At 36.4% G+C, this 21,165-nt stretch overlaps 1 protein-coding gene across 1 annotated transcript in view; it reads right to left on the bottom strand.

The window, feature by feature from the left end:
- The window catches only part of LOC144450844 (prolow-density lipoprotein receptor-related protein 1-like), an 87,285-nt gene that overhangs the window by 58,379 nt on the left and 7,741 nt on the right, over nt 1–21,165 (bottom strand). Inside the window, exons 3-27 of the mRNA XM_078141585.1 lie at nt 20,340–20,511; nt 19,201–19,435; nt 18,341–18,551; nt 17,457–17,579; nt 16,382–16,522; nt 15,563–15,682; nt 14,912–15,028; nt 14,443–14,520; nt 13,690–13,851; nt 12,803–12,928; nt 12,166–12,291; nt 11,713–11,841; nt 11,110–11,244; nt 9,816–9,950; nt 8,931–9,140; nt 8,325–8,529; nt 7,046–7,213; nt 6,391–6,635; nt 6,049–6,168; nt 5,340–5,564; nt 4,304–4,481; nt 3,284–3,393; nt 2,263–2,550; nt 1,142–1,282; nt 177–308 (exon numbers count right to left, since the gene is read on the bottom strand). Of these exons, the coding sequence (XP_077997711.1) occupies nt 177–308; nt 1,142–1,282; nt 2,263–2,550; nt 3,284–3,393; nt 4,304–4,481; nt 5,340–5,564; nt 6,049–6,168; nt 6,391–6,635; nt 7,046–7,213; nt 8,325–8,529; nt 8,931–9,140; nt 9,816–9,950; nt 11,110–11,244; nt 11,713–11,841; nt 12,166–12,291; nt 12,803–12,928; nt 13,690–13,851; nt 14,443–14,520; nt 14,912–15,028; nt 15,563–15,682; nt 16,382–16,522; nt 17,457–17,579; nt 18,341–18,551; nt 19,201–19,435; nt 20,340–20,511 (4,032 nt within the window). The remainder of the gene's footprint in view (nt 1–176; nt 309–1,141; nt 1,283–2,262; nt 2,551–3,283; nt 3,394–4,303; nt 4,482–5,339; nt 5,565–6,048; nt 6,169–6,390; nt 6,636–7,045; nt 7,214–8,324; nt 8,530–8,930; nt 9,141–9,815; nt 9,951–11,109; nt 11,245–11,712; nt 11,842–12,165; nt 12,292–12,802; nt 12,929–13,689; nt 13,852–14,442; nt 14,521–14,911; nt 15,029–15,562; nt 15,683–16,381; nt 16,523–17,456; nt 17,580–18,340; nt 18,552–19,200; nt 19,436–20,339; nt 20,512–21,165) is intronic.

The raw sequence follows: 21,165 nt of genomic DNA, 5'->3' as shown, positions 1-21,165 counted from the left end.
CAGCTAGCCAATCATAAATTAGTACCGCTACTAGCCAATCAGAAGACATTAAAACTGACTAAGGACTTTCTAGGAAAATTTAACTTCTGGACTTTTAGATAGTTATTCTTGAGTTACGACTCTCAAACTATCATAAGTATACATTTACATGAATTTAGATTTTATAATTTGTTTACCAGCATCAAAGTCAATGGCAACAGCAAGGGTAGCACCAGTCATGGGTGTCAATGCATCTGTTTCATCTTCCGGATCCAGAGATATTCCACGGATACCAGAATCAATGGAATACAGAAGGAATGATGCGATGCCTGGAAAGGAAAGACAAGTCACAACAAAATAGCGTTTAATTTATGTGAAAAATTGCTGCAGAGTTAGATTCTATGTTAATGGTTCATAATGAATAAAGAACAAACATTGGTCTTCCGACTTCTATTCTTCTTTTTGGACCTGTTTATAGACAATCGCACAATGCCGCACCAGCTAAAGGGAAGGGGGTCTGGCATCAATGCGATTGCTGAACTTCATTTTCGCACTTCTAATCAAATCATTCACACCTTTCAATGGTACCAAGTTCTGCTTTTACTACAGAGATGTTGATAAGAGTGCTGGGTTTCTAGTGTATTTTTAAGGTGGTTACATTGCATTGATCGTAGTGGTGTGAGCACTACAATTTTCATCATGGTTTATATCATATATAAACATGTCGATGTTGCCCTTGTGAACATTCACTTTGGGGGAGAGGGGAGGGGTTTTTTCCTAAATGAATGAGGTTCATCTATCAAGTTTGTGTGACATTGTACGATAATCCCTTAAGATTTGCATTTTGATAAACTTGTATGACAACTGTTACATTGACTATAAATTTTAACACCCTGCAGTATTACTTCATTTCACGTTACAGTGCTGTCAGCAATACATACAAATATATTCTCTCTCTGTTGAAGATGTTAGATTTCCATGGCAACCATTACCATAGCAACTAATAGTAAAAGGTGTACACTTACCTTCACATTTGGTTGAACCATCTCGACTTACTTTGTGACCAGCAATACATACAAACACACACTCTCTCGCTCTGTTGAAGATGTTACCAGATTTTCATGACAACTATTACCATAGCAACTAAAAGGTATACACTTACCTTCACATTGGGTTGAATCACCGAGACGGACTGTGTAACCGGCAGTACACTGACATACCCTATCTGTTGCAGAGACTGGTAAACACAGCTGTTGACAATTGCCATTGATAACATTATCTGACTGGCAGGCATTGGTGCTTCCTGAAATAAAACAAGTTAAAAGGTAGTAGAATAGAAACTCATACTTGATTCCATTTTAAAAGTTACCTTATTGGCATGTAGTTTTTGAAGCGACTATGTTCCTTTCGTCCGAATCATGAAGACGTCATCAAAGGAATGATGTTAAGCCATTTGGTCAGGTGACCTACCTATAGTCTACTGTCAGGTGATTCAGTCACCTGACCAAACAGCATCACATCATTACACTGACGATGTCTGAGTGGTTTGGACGAAAACTACGTAGTTGCTTCAAAAAATAAAATTCCAATATTAAAGGTAACTTCACTATTGCTAATTGAAAAGTATACTAGAAGTTCAGAAATTGATAAATAAATTATATCAGAAGAGATCTGTACATGTGATCACATGATCAAAAATTCATCATGGATTTTAATACGTATATGCTATTTTAAAGAAAATTGACATGTACGAGAGTCTAACCAACATCTCCTGAACTCTGGTTAGAGTGCTCTAACCAGCTGAGTTAACATATCAACTGACAAAGTCCTTATCAACCTGGTCTACTTTTCTATTTACTCAGCAGGTGAGAAGCTAACTCAATGACCATAGGCCAAATTTTAAAAAAAAATTGTGTGGTTCCGATAACACCCAATTTCAAAATAGGGTGGGTAGGAAGGATTTTTATTTATTCATTTATTTTTTTAAACCAGTGATGTGATCTCACTTTCTGTATGATACACAGAAGACATTATGTGGTACGTTGTATTCCACCATGTTGTTTTAATTATATGAGGTAATGATATCTTCCATTCAATTTTAATATTTCTTGTGCGTCTTCGTAAATATTTTTGATAATTTTTTCGAATGACCTTAAAAACTGTTCAGGGTCGGCAAAAAACAAATTATGTGGGGTCGGGTTACTGGAACCAAACTATTTTTTTTGTTTGGCCTTATATGCCTTTCTATATAATAAATTATTGTACAGTCCCTTTTTCACAAACCTTGTTGTACAGTAGTATCATAGATGTCCATATCCATAACGTTTGGTACACGGTTACGCAACTCTACGGGATCTGCCTGGGTGTTGGATTTCATCAGATATTGAATTGTTTGTTTTGCCTTGTCAGACCAATAGATCTTGTCAGCTGTCACAGCAATGGCCCATGGTTGGGTTTCGCCTTCTTCATGTATGGTGGTTGGTGTCAGATCACTGGCACCGGCACACTGAATTCTGTGACTGCCCTCGTCAGTCCAGTAAAGTTTGTTCTCTTGTATATCAACAGCCAAACCTGATAATATATACATTGAGCATAATTATCACTGCCACATCGACAATGGCATGGGGAAGTATGTACAAAAAGTTACTTATAATAAATCAATCAATACAACCAATCAATAGATAGATTGATCGCTCAATCAATCAATCAATCAATCAATCTATACAATTAATCAATCAATCAACAAACCAACGAAGCAACCAACCAACCAACTAACGAAGCAACCAACCAGTCTACCTACCAACCAACCAACCAACCAACCAACCAACCATCCAATAAACTTCTCCATTAGAACAGTCATGAAATTTGACTGCTCGATGAATAGTACACTAATTACAGGAGAAATGAAGATGACTTCGTGTTTCACTCATGAGAGACAATGGTTTTTGACGTACACAAAGACAACTTCAAATGCAAACGAAATAATCACACAGACGCTGCACACAGTTATGGTATAGATGTAATCAAGTTACCATGTTGATTATCAAATGGAAAGTATTCAACAGAAGCCATTAAAATCATCAAATCCATTGCATTTTTTTAGCAGAAGCCTGTTTCTACTGCACTGTGAAAGAACAGCAAAGCTTTATTACTATTTAATGTGATTGGGCGAAGGATCCTGCTGTGTGTGTGTTATATCTCTGTTATTGTTAGTCTTGAGTTGAATTGCACTATCTTGCTATTACAAACATCTCATGAGTGAAACACCAAGGTGACTTCATTTCTCCTGTAAACTACACCATACCTTTAGGTTTTAATATATTCTCTGATTCAAACAGTCTAGTTCTCTCTGTCCCATCCATATTAGCTCTGTTGATTGTTGGTGTCTCGCCATCATCAATCCAGTAGATTTTTCTGTAATAAGGTTTTTTTTAAAAAAATTATGAAGTCCAATTAAAAGTTTGTCTTAAAAGTTTTCAAGTATAAAAAACCTGCCTACACGTTTAGGTAAACGACTTATGTAAAACAAAAAATGTGTGTAGTGAACGATCATGTCCTCATTTGCATATAATATGCATGCAAGTATGCAATAATGTTTTCGGTATTGCAGTGCTATGCAAATATCATTGCTAGTATCTGCACACACCAGTGCAAGTAATCTCTGCTATATGTAGTATATCAACAACAGTTTTAGTTTGCCTATAGCTTGATTTCCATAGTAGTATATCAACAATAGTTTTAGTTTGTGTCTATCTTAGTTTGTCTATAGCTTGATTTCCATAGTAGTATCTCAACAATAGTTTTAGATAGTGTCTATCTTAGTTTGCCTACAGCCTGATTTCCATAGTAGTATATCAACAATAGTTTTAGATAGTGTCTATCTTAGTTTGCCTACAGCCTGATTTCCATAGTAGTATATCAACAATAGTTTTAGATAGTGTCTATCTTAGTTTGCCTACAGCCTGATTTCCATGGTAGTACATCAACAATAGTTTTAGTTTGTGTCTATCTTAATTTGCCTACAGCCTGATTTCCATAGTAGTATATCAACAATAGTTTTAGTTAGTGTCTATCTTAGTTTGCCTATAGCCTGATTTCCATGGAAGTATATCAACAATAGTTTTAGTTTGTGTCTATCTTAGTTTGCCGATAACTTGATTTCCATAGTAGTACATCAACAATAGTTTTAGTTTGTGTCTATCTTAATTTGCCGATAGCTTGATTTCCATAGTAGTACTTTGGGCTCATTTGCTAACTTTGCAGATAAGCCTTCCTAAGCCTGTTTTAAATAATCTAAAGTTAATAGATTATACAAAAACCTTACCCTTCTTTTGGATTAAGAGCGATAGATTTGGGTTGGTTCAAGTCTGTATTCACGATAGTATTACGGAATGATCCATCCAACTTGGCGACATTGATGGCCTGTTTATTACTATCATAGCTACTCCAGTACAAGTTTCTGGATATCCAGTCAATGGCTAACCCATATGGATTTGGTGCTCCTGTTGATTACAAAGCAATGTATGAGGAAATCAATCACAGAGACCAAAAAAAGCCTGTCTCTCAAAATTTAGCTGTAGATAGGACAGTACCATATAGTTACTTTGGAACAGTAAATTGGAAACGAATGCAACGTTTCGATCCGCCTACCACGGACCTTGATCACACAATGATTTACCTATTCAGCGTTAATGTTACTGTAATGTTACTGGTGGAATTAATATGTCCGTAAATTGATGGTAGTTGGTATCCTTGGTTCCTGTTCATGATGGGTCTCCTCTGTCTGATGTAGATAGTCAGAGAGAAACAATGACGCTGAATAATTAAATCATTGCATGATCAAAGGTCTGTTGTAGACGGTTCAAAACATCAAATTTGTTTCCAATTTACCATTCCAAAGTAACTATATTGTACTGCCCTATTGATTCTTGGAACCATGAACAATATATTCTCCGATGTTTTTAAATGTTACTGTTGTTAATCAAACAATATTCTCTCTCACTTGAAAGAGGTATCATCCAACTAAAATGTCCACATGAACTGGACTGATTAAAGCCAATAGGCAAACCAATCCACAAAACCCTGTTCATTCACTGGTTGATTCTTACCACTGGTAAGTTTTAATGCCACTGCCACCATAATCTCCTGTCAACCCCCCCCCCCCCACACCCCTTCCTCACCCCTTTCCCCACCCCAACCATCCAGTAACCTCATCTGCCTACTGGTCAATACTATGGATAACAGTTTCAATACCACTGCCACCATCACCTCCCGTCAACTTCCACCCCTTCCCTCTACCCCACCCTCTACACTACCCCCAACCATCTGATAACCTCACCTATCTACTGTTCAATACTTACTATGGATAACAGTTTCAATACCACTGCCATTGATAAACACTCTCTTGATGGCATTCAGCTTGATGTCTGACCAATAGATTCTCTGTTCTACAGCATCAAAATCAACAGCCGTTGCATTTTCCAACTCTGGTACTGTCAGTGAGGGTATTACGTTATAATAACCGTCATCTAGACGAACTCCTCTCAGTTCAGTTTGACGAGTGAAGAGAAGGAAATGATTATCATCTGTATGCAAAATAAAAGTAAAACAAATTAAAACTTTAAGTAAACAATACTCTTGTTTCAACAATAAACTTTAAGTTAAGGATACCTTTGTTTTAAACAATAAACTTTAAGTTAAGGATACCTTTATTTCAATACAAATCCTCTTTTTCAGAATAATTAGATATTACCCAATATTTTTCTTTGTTCAGCCAAGAAAAATATGAGTGATCTATGGGGCCTTTGTCACCTGCAAAGGGCTTCAAATCTTCAAAGCAATCACAATCAACCTTTCAAAAAGTTTCAAATTTTCTAACCAATCAGAAAGAACCCACCAAAGGGGCTTCAAATTTTCTAACCAATTACAGTGAACCATTCAAAGGGCTTCAAATTTTCTAACCAATCAAAACAAACCTTTCAAAGTGCTTCAAATTTTCCACCCAATCAAAAGAAAACTTTCAAAAAGCTTTACATGGCAACTTTGCCAGTGCCTCTCTAGTTGACCTACCTTGACAAGTTCTTTGATCAGCACCCAGTCTGGTCAAATGTGGACATTTACAAACCGCTCGGTTGGATGATCCCAACACACAAAGATGACTACAAGTAGCTTTAGCACACGGATTGGAACCTAAAAATAAGAAAATACACAAATAACTGTTAACTATTAAATCAGGGATGTTTTTCACATTGTTCAGATATCGAGGAAAGCAGCAGTGCTCTATGATTAACCAAGTAACCTATACCATGTATACCCCAAGGTACACACAGAACAGGAAGTAGAGCGCCACCATGTGGCAAATTTTGGAAAGGGTTATTCCAGTCTTGTATGTGAATTACTGTAACCATTTACCTGCTGGTTGTCTTGTACTGTGGTAGATCTGTGCATCAAACGGCTGTGTGTTTGTGTTGGCAATGACACTGACATTGGCCCCAGTCCACTTGTTAGCTTTCACGACAGAGTTACTTCGCCAGTCAGTCCAGTAAACTTGACCTTCAAACACTGCCACGGCAAATGGATGTGACAAATACTCATGACCATGAAGAATAACTTGAACATCAGAACCAGAGTACCGGGCAGAGTGGATGGAGTCAGATCTGAAACACAGAGAGAAAAAATATGCTTTAGACACACATCACAGTATGCCTTATTTGGTAACATTGTTCCATAATTAGCCTTATTAAAATGGTTATCATTTACATAGCTGGCATGAAGCCAAAAAATACTTCCTTTGCCATATTTGGTAGCATTGATTCCATATTTAGCACTTTGGGAAATACTAATTTACAAAACTGGCATCCATCCAAAAACTTTTCACATAACCATATTTGGTAACAATGATGCTATATTTAGCAATAAGAAAACAGGGATTCACAAACCTGCCATCAATTCTGAAAATTCTCATATTACTCTATTTGGTAGTAATGACTCCATATATAGCAATACACACATTACCATATTTGGTAGTAATGATTCCATATATGGTAATAAGAAATAATTTACACACCTGGCATCAATCCAGAAAATTCTCATTTCTAGATAGTCAATACTGAGACCATTTGGCCAACCACCTTCTAGTGTTGTCACGTTCAGTATAATGGACCTTTCGTCTCCAGACATTGAAGCACGCTCTATGCGTGGATGACTGCTATCCCAGTCAGTCCAGAACAATAATCTGGCAAAAAACCACAAAATGTTGAAATTTCACCACAAACTAGACCGAGGTCAAACAAGATTTAACGTGGTCATATGGATGAGGATTGAGTATTTATTTTGGATTTTTAATTTATAAAACAATTCTATTATGGCTTCCTACTTGAAAAATCAATGTGAAACAACATAGACAAAGTCCTTGTTTGTAACTCAATACATTGCAAAATATATGTATAAAACATTTGTTACTGCCATTTCAAATCTAATACAAAATAACCACAATGCAATGCACCTGCCATGCGTATGTTGGCAATGCTCAGCGTGTTCATCGTTCTCCTGTTGGAATTAACTTCACTTGTATTTCGAGTGCTAAAATAGCACACTAAGGTGAAATTTCTCTCTTCCTTGATTTTGTATATCAACAAAAGTCTCGACTGATCCACCCTATGATTTGACCCCCTAAGCGTGTCATGCGCCAGATATGCGACTAGACCCTCTAAGCTGTTTGCTGTCGGATTAAATTCAACAGATTAATTCGACGTTTATTCCTGGGTCATATTTATTCCAGGCTTGTGTCAACTTCAATACAATTAGATTAGGTGCATGTGAAGTTCAATGTTTCTCCCAGGGCCTTAGATGGTAAATGAGATACAATGCATTAGTTTCATTTGCTTTCACTTATCAGTACAGAGCTGGTATGGATCTGAACATTGATGGAAGTGACGTATGAGCCTTGGTAGACATTTCTTGTTGCATTGACAGTGTTAACCTTACAATCACAATTACGGCTGTCGACAATATGTTTAATGTAAATTCCCTACGTCACTTCCGCCTAAGTTTAACTAGATTCGAGCGCCATGTTGACAAGTGAAAATGAATGAAACCAACGCATTTCATCTTGTTTCACATCTCAGGTTATTTTGAAACTTTTGTATATATCCACAAAACATCCTTTACCTTGAAGAATTGAAACTATTTCAGTCTAAGAACTTGAACAGAATAAACACCAAGACCTCTTGGTGTCTCTAACTTATTTCGCTATCAGGGAAAGGATAACACTTATTTTGTCATTCGTACATACATCTACCACATACATGATTTCACAAAGTTACCCACAATACTTCACAACTCACCCTTCTCTTGGATCCAGTGCAATGGCTCTTGGGCTTTCCATGCCACCAGCAATCAGGGTGGTTCTCATAGAACCATCAGTTTTTGACACTTCAATCTGATCTAAGTTGCTCTCCACCCAGTACAAGTTGTTTCCAATCCAGTCCACGGCTAGGCCCTCGGTGGTGGCTAAACCAGTTTCTACTATGGGTTCAACATCAACCAAACCTGGGATTGGAAGGACATACACATAAAATTATTCAAAACTTTGTTAATATCATCGAATATTTAATGATGAAATGAACAAACTAGAGGTCAGTGTGGGTAGAATTCTGACTAAAGACCTCTCATCTCAGTATTGGCCAGTATGGGGAAAAGCCTATATAATAACCTTTCACCTAAGTTCTGGTCAGTATATGGAGAGAATTCTATTATGACCTTTGACATTAGTGCTGGTCAGAGTGAGGAAAACCATGTGTGATGATCTAAGTCCCGGTCAGCATGGGGAGACACCTGTTAACCTCTGACTTAAGTGTTGGTCAGGGTGAGAAGAACCCTATGTAATGACCTCTGACCTCAGCACACTGATCAGTGTGAGGAGAATCCTGTGTAATGACGTTTGACCTCACCTGCATTTTCACCAACCTCTGATGACATCTTGCCGCGGTAGATTTTATCATCGACAACGTCAGTCCAAAACAGGTAGCCCAGTTCATAGTGGAAATCTAGCGCAATACTGTTACGTAGGTTGGTAATTAGCGATGAGAATTCTTGAGTTCGTACATTGATTCGCCGTAATTCATGGCGATTTGAAAAGATCAGATACGGTGTCGCGGGATCTGAAATTTACAAAACATACATCAATCTTGTTATAATACAATTTCCACTATTACAACAAATGGCCAACATATATGCATTGATATACATAGTACATTACATTAACATAAAATACACAAGGAAATTAGCATGCTATTCTCAAAAGCAGGTCACATCTGGTCAAACTGCCAGTATACATCACATTTATATGAGCCAACCAATGATATCCATTGTATCATTTAGTGTGTGAAACCACCTGGTCAATCTACAAATCACAAACATTGGCTTATTCACAGTTTATCATCAATAGCCAATGAATGACAATCTTAAGCTTGTATCCAAAAAAAATGTTCAGTTTATCAAGGATACACTATAAACATTCACTACTCCAAAGTCAATTCATGATTTTCACATCACTCGCATTACATGAAACTGCCGCAAAATAGCCAATGGCCAGCCCTGTACCATTCTACTATATGAAATCATCTGGCCAATCAACCAATCATAAACACTAACTGTAATTCATCAACATAAGAACCCAATCAGTGATACTTTCGCATTGACTAGAACGCAGAACCCATCTGGTCAATCAACAAATCAAATACAAACTACCAACCACCACTAGCCAATGAACTACAGTGTATCATAGACTATATGCATTTTAATATTTATACCCAGATGTACATCTTTTAACTCACCTGTACTCTTACAGGACCAGTCATCAGATTCCATTTCATACCCTTCATAACAGTCACATAGAACAGGTCCCCAAGATCCTTTGACATTCACACAGATCTGACTGCAACGTCCTCTTTCAAGGCAATAATCTTGAACTAAAAATTGGGGGGAAAACGATAATCATTACTTTTCCCAGAAGTACTCAGCAGTTTTAAAAGAGTGTATTTTGAAGATGAGATTACTAAACATGGCAAACGTTTTACATAATACAAACAACAAATGAGTTAAAGAGAAATGTTGATACAGGGATAAACTTTGGGCTCTCCAAATTCATGAATTTTACATCACTCACATTACATGCAACTGCCGCAAAAAAAAAACACCAAGTTGAAACTTGCTTCTCATTCATTGTTCAGTGAAGGTCTTTGCTGTGGAAATGCACTGTTTTCATGGGAGTCAGCAGACATACATATGTAGCAACAGAACATGAATATTCATGAATACTTTATTTGAAGGTAATATGCACTTTGGAATCATGAATATAAATAAATAAATTAATATGTAGTACAGATGATAATGCTACTAATCAGTCCATGTACCCTTTTACACTTCTAAGCTACGATAACGTCTCAGTTCCAATGTCATTAATCAACATTAACTGGGGGGGGGGGGGGGGGGGGGGCACTGTTTGACATCCTTACAGTGTCCATATGGATGAGGATTTGGTATTTATTATGGATTTTTAATTTATGAAACAATTTTATTATGGAATCCTACTTGAAAAGTCAATTTGAAACAACATAGACCAAGTCAGTGTTTGTCACTCAATAAATTGCAAAAAGCTAAAAAATGTGTCAAAAATGTTTGTCATTGTACATACAATAACAAACATTTTCCACACCTATCAGTCTTTTGCCGTTTCTTGAGTTACAAACATGGACTTGGAATATGTTGTTTGATGTTGACTTTTCCAGTAGGAAGCCATGATAAAATTGTTTTACAAATTAAAAATCAAATATAAATATGCAATTCTCATCCATATAGCCACTGTAAGTTCTCTCTTCTGAGAAATCCATAATTAATTTTCAAGGCAATTTGGGTTTGCTTTGTTGAAATATTTTGAAAGCTCCTCTATGCCAAACTAAGGGGTACTGTTATGAGCCTCGTTAGCTTAGCCTCCTTAGCTTACTGATCATTTCTTTTCAATCAAAATTATACCTAATGGCTACAAGTGTAACCATCAGTCAACATTATTATGTCTCCAATCAATATCATCATTTACCTAGGGAGCAATGACAGGACTACTTAACTCACCTATACGTGAACAATGTGTACCATTCATGCTCAATGACATTCCTTCTGGACAAGCACACCTGTGACCATCTGGTGTATTGTGACAAATATGGCTGCAGTCAGCAAGACCACCTCGACTTTCACATTCTCGGGAATCTGAAAATTACAATTAAAATTTGGGCTGATGTATTATCTTTCTTATTGGGTTCAATGAACTTTTTGACATCTCACTCAACTTTACTATGCAATTATGTTAACACATTACATCCCCACACTACACTCAAAGTGCAGTGCAAGTACTTTGTGTATTGGAATTGTTGTTTTCTTTTCATTGTTGAACTTTCTTTTTATGTGGTATGTAATGTTTTAAATGAGTGGTAACAGGGAACAGGCCAAAATCAGCTGTCCTTGTTTCATGGCTACCCTGTTTTTAAATAAATACTACTACTACTTCTACTGTTACTGCTACTGCTACTACTACTACTACTACTACTACTACTACTACTATGTGGCAAGGCTTGAACAAACAACAAACATGCAATTCAATGTAAGCAATTGACATGGGGCACATATATCCTTAAAGAAGGTCATGTGACTCCACCCTAGCCAATGACAGGTCCTTACTGCAGCGTTCTCCTTCATCTGACCCATCATCACATTCCTCTACACCGTTACATATGGATTCCACATCCAGACATATGGGTGGTACACCACAACTCCACTTGGGGGGTGGACAGTCGTCCACTGGGGGAGCTGTAAAGAGAGGTCAGAGGTCAAATGTCAACAGAGGTCAGCGTTCAACTAGACGCATCACTGATCAAGGTTCAACTCAGACGTCAAAATCAAACTTGTAGAAGGCTTGGAGATCAAAGTTCAACTCATGCTGAAGTTCACTTTTAGATGTCTCAGGCGCAAAGTTCAACTTGGGTCAAAGGTCACTTTAAAAGCCTCAGAGATCAAAGGTCAACTAAGATAAAATCAATGACTGGTTCCAATATAATGACATTGCATAGTCATAACTGTTATTCGGTTACAAACTTTTGGAAGTAGAAATTATGAAAATACATGTTGACTTACGACATCCCTCTTCGTCGGAATTATCATCGCAATCGCTGTCTTCGTCACAGCGCCATCGTCTGGCAATACAGTGACCACTGTCACACGTAAACTGAGTTAGGGGGTTACACGTCCTTGTAATATCAGCTGTACAGTAGGAAACAAAGAACTTCAAAATGTAACCTCACTTAAGGGGTCACAAGTCTGGAGTATTAGCTTGGTAGCGAGAATCCAGAACTGTTACGTTTAAACTGACTTGGGTAGGGGAATACATCTTTGGAGTTTTAGCGCCATGAAAAGACTCAAACAAATGTAACCTGACTTAGGGGGTCACATGTCTTTGCAGGATTAGCTGAAGAGAAAGTACTGTACACCTAGAAATTTTCACTTATTTTGAAAACTGAAAAAAAAATAAGAAGTGACTAAAATGCCTTCATATGCATTAACACAATTTACCAGTCTGGTAATTAGTAAAAATTAGTCTTTGAAAACTAGCTGAAGACTAAAATCTGAAAAAAATTTCTAGTGGTGAAAACATCTAGGTTTACAGTGTATGGTATCAAAGAGCTGTCTAATGTACACTGACTTAGGGGGTCACAAATCTTTGTATAGATATTTCAAAATCACCAACTACAAAATAAACATACTGTTTACTTACGACAATTCAATTCATCGGAACCATCACTACAATCATTTTCTGCATCACATCTCCATCGATTAGTTATACAGCTATCGTCATGGCACTGAAATTCATCACCATGACAACCAGCTGGTGGTCGAGTAGCTGAAAAACAGTCCAAGATGTACATAATACATGAATGCTCTTAAAATTTGGTACAATTTTATAACACACCCAATGACAAGATTCTATTGTATAAGTTTGTTTTGATTGATTTATATTATATAGATTGCATACTGTTAGTTCAGATGTTGTTGTTGTTGTTGTTGTTGTTGTTGTTGTTGTTGTTGCTGCTGTTTTTTGTTGATGGTGGTAGTTTTTGATTGCATGTTGACTTTGTCTGCAATATGATGTTGGTGGGTGATGATGATAATGATGACGATGATAAAGATGATTTTCATTTGAAGATATCAAGGGTTGTCGTCATCATCATCATTATTATTATTATTGACATAAGGCAAAAAGAGAATTGTTTCTGGTCAAGACAGTTTGTCAAAAATGGTGTAACGGCACAATTTTTTTTAACTATCATTATATTTAACAAGTTTGTCACTCAGTCTGGTATTTATGGCAGTTACTGTTCTTTTTATATAGTACTTTAGAGCAAGTGTGTACATGTATGTACGTGGGGCAGATGTTATTTGCTTGTTCATGATTGGCTCTGCAGTTGTCTTAACTGAAGTAGGGAATGCTATTTTTGTGTTTGCCCACAGATATGCAGACTGCATGGGCTGGACAAACAAAAAAAGATGCGTGGGTATTTTTAAGTGATGCGCATGCTGACCAGAGATAATTATCTTTTTTTTTGACATTACATTGTGGTAACATTAAGAGAATGATTATTCAATTCAAATCCAGAAACTTACGACAGTCCTCCTCATCTGAACCATCACCACAATCGTTGTCGCCATCACAGCGCCACGCTAAACGAATACATCGTGGCTCAGAAACACATGTGAATTCCGTTCCATTAGCACATGTATGTGTTGGACACCTCTCTTCATCAGAACCATCAACACAATCGTTGTCTGTAGATGTAAGCATATCAAGTAATTTGACTTTCACTGATGTGACATGGGTTAATACAGTTAAAATGATGTAGGCTTAGTTTTTCACTGATGTGACATGACATTACAATACACACCCTCAGACAACTTCTAATGCAAGAGAAATAATTACATAGGGGTCGTGCACCATGGGGATGTAGAAGTAGCTAAATGTTGATTATCAGTTAACAAATAAACAATTGCAGCCATTAAAATCATCAAGTCCAGGTGTAATGTTTTCATTAGACGCCTGTTTTTACTGCAATGTGAAAGAATAGTAATGCTTATCAGTGTTCAATGTGATTGGGCAAAGGATCCTGCAGTGTTTATTGTGTCTCTGTTATTGTTAGTCTAGAGTTGAAATATGTTTATCTCTGTGTGATAATATGTAATGTTGCATGAGTGAAACACCAAGCCTACATCATTTTAGCTATATCTTAGCAGATTTTGTTCATAAAAAAAATCTGTTTATTCAACCCCACAGTGATAAAAGATATGTGAACTAACCAGTCAGCTATCAACAATCCTCTTAGTCACCAACACACAAAAGTTTACAAATATGACAAAACGTACCTCCATCACATCGCCACGTTTCAGGTATACAAACCCCATTGTTACAGGCATACTGCAATCGTTCACAGGTTGCATAACCTAGACAGGAAAAACAAATAAGTTATTTCTTCAGATATAAAAGTCTCCTAGCTGGTCGCTCATGAAATGGTCCTTCAGTAATTGTATATTGACTTTATGCGATTGTTTATGAGGTATTGTTATAAAAACATGCATGACATTGCCATGGTTTCATCAGTAAGTTATCAGAAAACACATTCTCCATGTAACTGTGACATCAATAAGCAAAGAAAGTCATCTTTTTTCCATTAAATAAAAGTTGACAAGAAAATAAAGAACTAAATTCAAACTTCTGCAAAAGCCTAAGCAGGTATAAAACGAGCTGAAGATTTTGGACATATTTGTACTCATTTACAGCTGGTTAAGTAGCAAATACAGACTGAGGTTAAGAAGTAAATACAGAAGAACTCACTGCACTGTTCAGGTTCATCTGAATTATCGCCACAATCATTCTCACGGTCACACCTCCATGCAATGGGAACACATCGGCCAGTATCACACTTAAACTGACTAGCTCCACATGTTCTGGCTGTAAATATAAACATATTACATTTAGTTTTGGCTAACACGCTAGAAAAGAGGATGAATGTACCTGCATTGGAGATGCCACCCTACTGTGAGTATAATTATTCAACATCAGAAGATAAACTGTGTGAAGACCTTGCATACAAAATAGATTTTGTTTGCATCTGTCCTAATTAGTCAATAGTTTGTCTGCCAGTCATATTTTGACATTGTCGATAGTTTGTTTGCCAATGTCATATTTTGACATTGTCGATAGTTTGTCTATCAGTCATATCTTGACATTGACGATAGTTTGTCTGCCACTGTCATATCTTGACACTGATGATAGTTTGTCTGCCACTGTCATACCTTGCCACTGATGATAGTTTGTCTGCCACTGTCACATCTTGACATTGTCTACAGTTTGCCTGCCACTGTCATATCTTGACATTGTCGATAGTTTGTCTGCCAATGTCATATTTTGACACTGTCAATAGTTTCTCTGCCATTGTCATATTTTGAAATTGTCAATAGTTTGGGAAAAGGGACATTTACATACTATCACAGTTGCTCTCATCGCCACCATCACTGCAGTCTTCATCATTATCACAAACCCATCTCTGTGGAATACATTTATTTGAAGTACACTTGTACTGGTCAGTACCACAGGTAGTGTTACCTGGGGGCAAAAAAAGAAATAAAAATGTATCAAGAAAGAGACATTTCAAATGACAAGTAATGTACCATTTCTGTTATCATTTTGAGAGATTCTTCATCATGCACAATGTCTTTTGGTAAACCTTCTGCATGATCGCATAATGTCACACAAGGTCAATAAATGAACTTTGTTCTTGTAAGTTGTAGGGGAAAGGGGGTCTGATGTCAATGCAATTGCTGAACTTCAGTTTCGCACTTCCAACCAAATTTGAAAACTTTCACGCCTTGGATGATAAAAGGTTCTGTATTTACTAATGAGATGTTGATAAGTTGATACAAATTTACTTCACATGTAATATACAGTGTTGTATTTCCAGTTAGTATGTTAATGTGTTTACCATCATGTTTTTACATTGCATCGATCGTAGTGGTGTGACTGCTACAAATTCCATAAACATGTCAATGTCGCATGAGGTTCATTTCTTGAGTTTGTGTGACATTATGCATTGTCCCTTATCATTCATAAATATTGATTCTGTTTTGTTCATTGATGAATGCCTATGTTCATCATCATTAATTAAAGTCGATTTCTTCCCCCTGGCGGGGGGTCACCGACTGTCCTTCTTTCCATCTGGCAATCACATTCCTCCATTTCTGCCTGTTCCCATAGTCAAAAACTGTTAATATTTCAATACTGACAGACGTGAAGAATATAACTTACTACACAATTCTGCTGTTTCATCTGATCCATCTCCACAGTCATCATCACCGTCACACTTCCAAGCTGCTATTATACACCGACCGTTATGACAGGCCAACTCATTGGCATCACAACTCGGATCACTTGTCTCATCAGGGTTGTCTAAACAGGAAAGATTGTATACATGTACAACTCATCAGAACCAACTAAATAAATTGTACATAACTCATCAGATCCGTCTATACAAATGCATTGTACATAACTCATCAGATCCGTCTAAACAAATGCATTGTACATAACTTATCAGATCCATCTAAATAAATGCATTTTCATAACTCATCAGATCCGTCTAAATAAATACATTGTACATAACTTATCAGATCCATCTAAATAAATGCATTTTCATAACTCATCAGATCCGTCTAAATAAATCATTGTACATAACTTATCAGATCCATCTAAATAAATGCATTTTCATAACTCATCAGTCCACCTAATTAAATGCATTGTACATAACTTATCAGATCCATCTAAATGCATTGTATATAACACATCAGATCCGTCTAAATAAATGCATTTACATAACTCATCAGATCCATCTACACAAATACATTGTACATAACTCATCAGATCCATCTTAATGCATTGTATATAACTCATCAGATCCTTTCTAAATAAATGCACTGTACAAAACCCACCAGACTCACCACACAATATTGTTCAATGCACACAAAATCATAAATGTACAGGGCAGCATTTTTGACAGAATTTGCTGTTTTTTGTATTAACATACTAAATGGCCATACACCATGCCATGTGAATGCCAGTATGGGTAACCAGGGGTATTTGCACTCATGCTTGCATAATGTTATAGACTGTATGCAATGACATCAACATTATACTGGAATGTGGTTTTCTGTGAAGAATTTTAACTTGAGTAAAAAAAATTATAAACTAAGCTTGTGCCACTTTAATCTCATCTCTCAATGAGTGTATCATCTTAAATTGGAGACTAGAGTGCATAAGACATATTTCTTGAAGTTTCACAGCTCATATTAAGATTATTGTAATTGAACCTGTTTGGGGAGATACTTACCAGTACAACTCACTTGATCTTGTGACAGCTGTTGACCATCTGGACAGGCACATACTTTACCACCTGGTATAGCTAGACATAGTGTACTACAACCACCATTGTTTACTGAACACTCATTGGTATCTGTAAAAAATCAACAAACGACACAAATCAATTAAACCTTAGAATATAGACTGACTTGTGTCAAATACAAGTAGTGCATCTTTTTCTATTAATGAGTTCATCATTCATTTTAACCATTAATTTTGTTGGTTTGTTTGTACCACATAGAAATGTGAATGAGTGAGGTGCCTTTATCTGCTTGTTTAGTCTCCTATCTGTACCTGACTTCGTATGTCCCCCTATCTATCTGTACCTGACTTCGTATGTCCCCTATCTGAACCTGTTTTCTTAAATTATCCAATCTATATTTGATTTATTCAATTCCCAATATCTTTACTAAGTTCATTCACACTCCCTCTCTTAACACATATTCACACTCCCTCTCTCAACATATAATTCACACACCTTGTCTTAACATATATTCACACCTCCTCTCTTAGCATTTTTTTACCCTCTCTCTTAACATATATTCACACATCCTGTCTTAACATATATTCATACCCCTCTCTTAACACATTCACACCCCCTCTCTTAACATATTCATACCCCCTCTCTTAACATATATATATATATATATTCATACTCCCTATCTTAACATATATTCACATACACACTCTTCTATCTTACCTGATTTATTCCCTCCTGTCTTTATTCACACCTCCTATCTTACCATTTTTTTCCGACTATCTTCACAGGATTCATTCAGTCCACCTATCTTTACCAGATTTATCCCCCCCCCCCCCCCCATCATTCTTTACTGGATTTATTCACACTATCATTACCTGTTTGGAGGTCTGCATCATATACTCTAATTTCAAATACAGGTGGTGTCTCCTCTCTCATAAGCTCAGCACGATTATTTCTGACACTGTACTTGAAGATTTTACCACTTCTATATTCAGACCAGTACAAGTAGTTTTTGTAAAATACCAAACCAAAGGGATGTTGAATGTCAACACTTTGTAAACCATCTCCTGGCTGGCGTGAGGCAATCTGAAATATCACAAGGTGGAGTTAGACAAATCCTATCTCATGAGGCAATCTGAAATATCACAAAGGGAAGTTGGGCAAATCCTATCTCATGATGCAATCTGAAATATCACAAAAGTGGAGTTAGGCAAATCTTATCTCATGAGGCAATCTGAAATATCACAAAGTAAGAGTTAAGCAAATCCTAACAACTAACAATGTCACCAAGGTGTTAGTTAGTCCCTCTACAACTTTAAATTTCATACATATAGAACATATAGAGTTAGGCAAATCCTAACTACTTCTACTCTAGTTCCTATATCAACATAGAATTTCACATCAGAGTTAGGCAACTTGCAATGTACATGTTTGTAGTTCCTATATCAACATGATATTCCACACAAGCAGTATGTAGAGTGCCTTAGACAAAGTATATCAGCCTGAATCAGATGACTTGTGTGAAGGTGGGCAGATTTTATTGAATTCCTTTTGTATACACAACATGTCAAGTGGCAACTACAAATTTGATTCCATAAGATGCCCAGCTTTGAATAATTTTGATTAATTTTATCAATAATTGTTTTTTTTAACTTTCTAATGTAAAATAAACATCTAACTTATGGGAAGAGATAACTTTTTTTTCATTTGAATCTAGAATAATAACTCAGCTTACCGTTCTTCTATTGGATTGATCTAAATTGATCACCTCAATCTTGTCATACATGGCATCACACCAGTAAAGTTTACCGCCCTCTCTGTCCAGTGTTAATCCATTGGGCCATAACATTTCACTACCAGCTGTTGATGTGACAAAGTCAATCCTATCCGAACCATCCATCTTGGCACGTTCAATTTTGGCTTGTGGACCTGCATCTGCATCTTCAGCCCAGTCTGTCCAGTAGAGATATCTGAAGTCAACAATATACATGACATTATACCAAGCACAAGCCAAGATATGGTCTTTAAACAGAAAATATGGTTTAACGATATATACCCTGGTCATTCTACATCACGACAACCCATGTCACTGGTTCAGCAGTGCTCAAAATATGGGTCAAAACGTTTCAAATCACCATTAGTTTTCCTGATTTTTTCATGAATTGTGCTTGAGGAGGTCAACCTATATTATTTCTCAATATTTTTCTCCAGTCAGCCAGAAAATAGTCATGACAGACAAGGCCCCTTAGGTGACCTGTCTTTTTCTTGGCTGAACAAGAAAGATATTGGTGAATAATATCATACCACACACAAGCCAAGCTGAACAAGTTTAAACAAAATATATGGGATATATATCCAGGTTGTACTACTCATAATTATGCACATTTACATTATTGGTTCTGCAAATGCTCCTAACATGAATCAAAAATTAAAAATCAATATTATTTTTCCAAATTTTGAAAATTATTATAATTATATTATTACCAAAATTGACAAAATCTTCCTTCATTCAGCCAGATATGTGTGAACGAAGGATTTTGTCACTTCTAGTCTATCGACTCCTATGGTACCAACTCATAGCCGAACAAAGAAAAATATTTGGAACACTATTTCAGTACTAAAATATTTATCAGTGATTTCTAGTATTGTGATGGTACACATACTTGCTTTGCAGTGCATTGAATATAATCAACATTATTGCATACATATATGCAAATGAGAACTAAACCATTCAAATAATCCATGTACACAAATTATGTAAACTGAAAAACAGACTGTTACCATTGTTACACCATTAAAAATATAAAATCAATGTCATGAATGATTTTTTGTATTGGTTGAGGGGGACGGAGGGGGGGGGGCATTTCCACTTACCCATTTTTGGGATCAACCACAATAGCACGGGGGTGTCCCATCTCTTCCTTGATGAGTGTCTTTCTATGATGACCAGTTAAATTAGCAACACTAATGGATTTGAGGCCATCATCTGTCCAGTAAATATTCTTTCCCATCCAATCAATTGCAATTCCTTCGCAGTTATTAATTGCTAAAATTTCAATACAGCATGGTGTCAACAAATATTTACATGTAGTGCACTCAAACACAGATGTTCTCTCATTTACATGTAGTGCACTCAAACACAGATGTTCTCTCATTTACATGGAGTACACTCAAACACAGATGTTCTCTCATTTACATGGAGTACACTCAAACATAGATGTTCTCTCAGTAACATGCCATACACTCAAACACTAACATTTTTCCCAATTACATGTAGCACTCTCAAACACAGAAGTTCTAACTCATTTACAATTACACGCAAACACAGGTTTCTCATTTACATGTAGCACACTTGAACACTGATATTCTCCCTCATTTACATGTACATGTACATATTACCAACATCTTTGGAAAACCCAAATATTGTGCCAATCTAAAAGGAATCATCTATATGGTACCAACTTAAAGTGGCAATATGGATGAGAATTTGGTATTTACTTTGGATTTTTATTTGATAAAACAGCTTCACTATGTTTTTCTACTTGAAAAAATAATGCGAAAGAACATATACCAAGTCCATGTTCATAACTCAATACATTGCAAAAAGATGCAAAAAGTGTAAAAAGTTTGTTATTGTACGTACAATATCAAACATTTTACACATTGTTTAATGTTTTGCCGTTTATTGAGATGTGAACAT

This window comes from Glandiceps talaboti, chromosome 20, assembly GCF_964340395.1.
Source record: "Glandiceps talaboti chromosome 20, keGlaTala1.1, whole genome shotgun sequence".
NCBI classification, from domain to species: domain Eukaryota; kingdom Metazoa; phylum Hemichordata; class Enteropneusta; family Spengelidae; genus Glandiceps; species Glandiceps talaboti.
The sequence above is the reverse complement of the archived record's forward strand: the minus strand, read 5'-3'. Positions and strand labels throughout refer to the sequence as shown.